Source organism: Asparagus officinalis, chromosome 7, assembly GCF_001876935.1.
Source record: "Asparagus officinalis chromosome 7, Aspof.V1, whole genome shotgun sequence".
Taxonomy (NCBI): Eukaryota; Viridiplantae; Streptophyta; class Magnoliopsida; order Asparagales; family Asparagaceae; genus Asparagus; species Asparagus officinalis.
In genome coordinates, this window is record NC_033800.1 from 31,145,310 (window position 1) to 31,151,582 (window position 6,273).

General features: G+C 38.7%; 1 protein-coding gene across 1 annotated transcript; it reads left to right on the forward strand.

The window, feature by feature from the left end:
- LOC109846917 lies at nucleotides 3,633–4,658 on the forward strand. The gene has a single exon (XM_020416154.1). The coding sequence runs from the start codon at nucleotides 3,633–3,635 to the stop codon at nucleotides 4,656–4,658; it is 1,026 nt and encodes a 341-aa protein (XP_020271743.1).

Sequence of the window (6,273 nt, forward strand, 5' to 3'; positions counted from 1 at the left end):
GCTCTCCCCTCGACACCGTCATCCACCCTAATTGGCTCCTTGCTAGGGCAACGATACACCTAAGGTAGTATTAGGGTCGACAACATCCTCTTTGACCGCTAAGACCGTTGTCTCCCTGCCAGGAGAATACTCATCTATCCGTCCTATATTTTCTAAGTGGTTAAGCTGAGTTACTAGCGAACCAATTCTTGCTAGTTGGGATCTCACAACAGGTCAGATTGGGCACCGCCTCTCAACCCTTATCCTTCCCCTTAATTCAGAGATAATATTAGCTGCTTGAGGCATCAAGACAGCCACCCCCTCAGCACTGAAGGCCCCCCTTGGCTTCTTATAGGGCCTAGCAGTGGAGCTTGTCCCCATGCTGATCAAATACTCAAGCAATCTCAAGCTTGGTTGGACTCCTGATAAACACGTAAAATATGCATTATCTTAGTGTGTTTCAAGCATGATTTACGGATTTTTAATGCATATTTCGTGTTTAGATCGAGGATACTGCTGTTGTTTGTGTTCTTATATGTAGGTATTGGCTCAAGATTGAAAGATTCGATTATTGTTGGAAGTTGAACAAGAGTTTGAAGCAACAACAAGATTTCGAATGCATGGTTCGTGAAGAAAATGGATGCATGAGTATGAAGAACTTGAATTTCAACCATGATGCAATTTGAATCCGGAAAAGCTTAAAAAATGAAAGTTGTAGATCTCTTCAACAGATTTCTAATGCAACTTGAATTACCTCATTCCGAGGTAGGACACAAAAGTTATAGCTAAAATACCGAAAACTAGATAAACAAGCACAAAATCAGCAAAACAGATTCCACCACACCCTGGTGTGGTGCGCACCACACCCATGGCGCGGATCTTATCTTTTTCCAAATTTTTTGGGGACATATAAATAGATATTTTGGTTTAGGGTTTTGATATCTTTTTTTATGTTCTCTTAGCCGTCAATTAGCAACTATTTTTGGAGTTCATGTATTGAAGGAAGACACTAATTTCTTGTACAAGATTGGATTACAAGTTTTGATTTTAAAGATTTCAATTGAAAGACGGGTTAATTCTTTCCTCTCTTTGATTTATTTCTTCTTACGATTAATTTGCATAATTATTTGATGTATTCTCTTATCCCAATCATGTGTGAGTAGATTTCTTGTCTAGGATTGGGAAAGAACTCAACTTTTTGGTGATTGATGATGAATTAATATAGGTTATTGGTGAATGTTTAAATCTTTAAACTTGATTTCTAGTGTTTTAATGTTGTTGATTCGCTTGATCACCGTATTAGCAACCATAGGTAATTAATTGAAGGACTGAAAAGTGAAGATTAATACCGGACCTCTAGAAATTAAGCAGGGAATTCGAACCACGAAAGTAGGCTAGATTCCTTGGGGATTTGATTTGGATTAGCATAAAGCTTAATGGGTTTAATTTAATCTTCATTCTACGAAAGTAGGTTAATTGAGATTAATTAGGCACGATCTTTAGACCTTGAAAGAGGATTTAGATTAATTTATGCTAATTCACCCTTTCTAGTTTAAACCAACACCGAGAACTAAAATAATTCATCATTGAGTATCGAAGTTGTGGTGAAAACCCAATCCTGGCCCTTATTATATTGAATTCCACCTGATTAGCTATTTATTTTATTTCTTTTAATCTCTTCTAATTTACTCATTAGTATTATATTGAATTCCACCTGATTAGCTATTTATTTTATTTCTTTTAATCTCTTCTAATTTACTCATTAGTTTAGCTAGCCAAATAACGTGAAATTTGGTAATTAACCCCTAGTCCCTGTGGGATCGACCTTGATAGCTACAACGAGTCTGTGCACTTGCAGATTTTTCCTACCAAGTTTTTGGCGCCGTTGCCGGGGACTACGGTGTTAATATTGAGTGCTTAAGTTATTAAGCTAGACTAGATTTTTTTATTCTCTTCTCTACTCACTTTCTTTTATGCAAGGGCATCAAACAGAAGTATACAATAAAAACAATTCTGAACTATCGGTGACTCTTGCAGAGGTAATAATGTATATAAAGGTGCAAAGGAACACAGAACAAGCTACGATGGGTGATCAAAATCAGCTTCTTAAGGATTTCGCTGCCCTAAATGCTCAAGGCACGCACTCGAGTATTACAAGACCCACTATTGAAGCTATTAACTATGAGCTGAAGCCATCACTGTTCTCAATAGTTCAGCAAAATCAGTTTGGAGGAGGTGCTACTGAAGACCGGAATCTCCACTTGTCGATTTTCTTGGAGTACTGCGACACTTTGAAGCTTAATAGAGTGACCAGTGATGCTATTCGACTCAAACTTTTTCCATTCTCTTTAAAGGATAAGGCTAGGGCTTGGTTGTACTCATTACCCGCAGGGTCCATCACCACTTGGGATCAGTTGTCCAGGGCATTTCTTGCAAAGTATTTTCCCCCAAGTAAAACGGCACAGATGAGGAACCAAATCACAAGCTTTGTACAGAAGGAAGGAGAATCACTCTATGAAGCTTGGGAACGCTATAAGGAATTATTGAGGATGTGTCCTCACCATGGACTAGAGAAGTGGTTAATTGTTCACACCTTCTACAACGGGCTCACTTACAACACTCGGATGACTGTTGATGCTACTGTAGGAGGAGATTTGATGAACAAAACAATAGATGAGGCATACACTCTCATTGAAGACATGGCTCAGAATCACTATCAATGGACGAACGAGCGTGCTCAGACATCAAAAGGTGGCTAGTATGAAATAGATGCTTTAGATCATATATCCTCTAAAGTTGATGCTTTGTTTAAAAAAGTTGAAGGCTTGAGTATTAATTCTGTGGCGTCTACTTCAATTTCATGTGAGATATGTGGTTATGTGGGTCATTCTGCACTTGGATATCAATTAGGAAACCCCCATCCATTGATACTTCTGGTAATGAACATATTAACTATGTTAATAACTTTAATCAGAAGGGAGACCCATTCTCCAATACTTATAATCCGGGGTGGAGGAATCATCCTAATTTTTCTTATAGAAACCCACTGGGAAATCCCATGCCTGCATATAATTTTGATCCACCTGGTTTTCGTGCTCCTCAATCCAATCTCCCTCCCCAAAGGTCTAATTTTGAAAATATGATGGAAAAGTTTGTGACGACTCAGTCAAAAATGAATGAAGAGTTTAAGCAATAACAACAAACCACGAATGAGGTAGTAAAACAATTGGCTTCTAAGATGGATTCCCTAGCTACACATAACAAGATGTTAGAGACACAAATCACTCAATTGGCACAAAATGCTAGCTCTTCCTCTAGGCCTTCAGGCATGCTACCTGGACAACCTGAGACAAATCTAAGGGGTCATGTGAATGCTATAACCCTTAGGAGTGAAAAACAATATGAGGGACGTAAGATGAAGAAAATGATGGGGTAGATGGTCATCATGAAGAAAAAAATGAAAATGTGATAGATGTGGATAATGAGACTCAAACGCAAGAAAAAGAAAAAGTTGAGAAATATGTGTCTCCAGCTCCTTACAAGCCTCCTCTACCCTTTCCCTAAAGGTTAGCTAAGTCTAAGTTAGAAAAGCAGATCGAAAATTTTTTGGAGATTTGCACATCAATATCCCATTCACTGAAGCTATTTCTCAAATGCCTTCCTATGCTAAGTTCTTGAAAGAGATCCAATCTAATAAAAGGAAGTTAGAAGAATACGAGACTGTAGCCCTTACTAAGGAGTGTAGTGCTATCATCCAAAACAAGTTGCCTCCTAAACTTAAGGATCCAAGTTCATTTTCTATTCCTTGTGTTATTGGTAATGTCTTTATTAACCGTGCTTTGTGTGATTTAGGTGCAAGCGTAAGTTTGATGCCAATGTCTATTTGTAAGAAGCTTAGCATAGGTGATTTGAAGCCAACCACGATATCACTCCAATTGGCGGATCGATCGGTAAAATATCCGATAGGTATATTTGAAGATGTACCTATCCAGGTCGGTAAGTTCTTTATCCCGGTTGATTTTGTTATTTTGGAAATAGAAGAAGATTCTAACATTCCAATTATATTAGGAAGACCCTTCCTTGCTACTGCAGGTGCTATAATTGATGTTAAAAATGGAAGGCTCTCTCTAAATATTAGAGGGAAGATGGTAGAATTTGATTTAAGCAATGCTATGAAACTCCCTCTAACTGATAAAGTTTGTTACAGGGTCGACGTGATTGACAAGTGTACACATGAGCAACTTGCAAATCATTACTCAGCTGATCCACTCGAGAAGTGTTTGGTAAGCAAAGGTTCAATAAATGATGAAGACCCCGAGGTAGCCGCGTATGCTCAATCTTTAGAATCAACATCAGCTACTCCATTTCGAAATGCAAAGTTTGAAAGTCTGAAGTTAGAGCCAAAAGTTTCTACTTGTGAAGAGGATAAAGCACCAAAGGTAGAATTAAAACCGCTCCCTTCCTCTTTAAGGTATGAATTTCTTGGCCCTAACTCCACTTATCCTGTGATTGTGAATGCATGTCTGAATGAAAATAAAACTGATAAGTTGCTTAGAACTCTTAGGGTGCATCGCAAGGTCATAGGATACACCATGGATGACATTAAAGGAATCAACCCATCGATTTGCATGCATAGAATTCTCTTGGAAGATGATCATAAACCCTCTGTAGAGCACTAACGTAGATTAAATCCTAACATGAAGGAAGTGGTTAAAAAAGAGGTGCTTAAGCTACTAGATGCTGGGGTAATCTATCCTATTTCTGATAGTGAATGGGTTAGTCTGGTCCATGTGGTTTCTAAAAAAGGGGGTGTGATCGTAGTCAAGAATGCGAATAATGAACTTATCCCTACTAGGACGGTTACGGGTTGGAGGATGTGCATTGATTATAGAAAGTTGAACAAGGCAACCCGAAAAGATCATTTTCCACTTCCTTTTATAGACCAAATGTTGGAAAGGTTGGCAAGGCATTCCTATTTTTGTTATTTAGATGGCTATTCGGGATTTTTCCAAATCCCTATTCATCCTAGTGACCAGGAAAAGACCACTTTTACCTGTCCCCATGGGACCTTTGTTTATAGGAACATGCCTTTCGATCTTTGTAATGCCCCTGCTACTTTTCAACGATGTATGATGGCTATTTTCTCTGATTTTATAGAAGACATTATGGACGTGTTTATGGATGACTTCTCTGTGTATGGAACTACTTTTGATGGTTGTTTAGCTAACTTGTCTCGAGTTTTGCAGCGTTACGAAGAAGTTAATTTAGTCCTAAATTGGGAGAAATGTCATTTTATGGTAAGGGATGGAATAGTTCTAGGACACAAGGTGTCCGAGCAAGGAATTGAAGTTGATCGTGCAAAAGTGGAAATCATTGAAAAATTGCCACCACCATCATCGGTTAGGGGAGTAAGAAGTTTCTTGGGACATGCCGGTTTTTATCGGCGTTTCATCAAAGACTTTTTAAAAATTACAAAAACCTTAACTAAACTTCTTCTTAAAGATGCTCCCTATGATTTCACTGATGAATGTCTTGATGCTTTTTGTAGGTTGAAGAAAGCATTGATAACAGCTCCTATTATGCAACCACCGGACTGGAATCTCTCATTTGAAGTCATGACTAATGCAAGTGATTATGCGGTTAGTGCTGTGCTGGGCCAAAGGAAAAACAAGATAGTTCATGCAATTTATTATGCTAGTCGCACTCTTGATGAGGCCCAAGTTAACTACGCTACCACTGAAAAGGAGCTATTAACAGTTGTCTTCTCCTTTGACAAGTTCAGGTCTTACTTAGTGGGGTACAAAGTCATCGTTTATACCGACCACTCAGCCATCAAATATCTTTTAACCAAGCAAGATGCCAAGCCTAGGTTGATTCGATGGATACTTCTTTTACAAGAGTTTGACCTAGAGATAAAGGACAAGAAAGGGACGGAAAATTTGGTGGCGGACCATTTGTCGAGATGACACAACAATCACTATTAAGGGAGGAGGATGAACTACCAATCGACGACTCTTTTCCCAGCGATGATTCAGGTTGTTAGCCATAAGAAAGATTAGATGCACCATGGTATACGGACTTCGTCAACTACATAGTGTGTGGAGTTTTGCCTCCAGATCTGAGCTATCAACAGAAAAAGAAGTTCTTTGCTGACTTGAAGTACTATTTTTGGGATGAACCGTTTCTGTACAAACGGTGTGTTGATGGTATGTTTAGAAGGTGTGTTCCAAAAGATGAGGTTACAAGTATTCTCCATCATTGCCATTCATCATCCTACGGGGGACATGCAAGCAC

Coding starts and splice junctions, on each gene's coding strand:
- LOC109846917 (XM_020416154.1), top strand. CDS start 3,633: ATGCCTTCCTATGCTAAGTTCTTGAAAGAGATCCAATCTAATAAAAGG.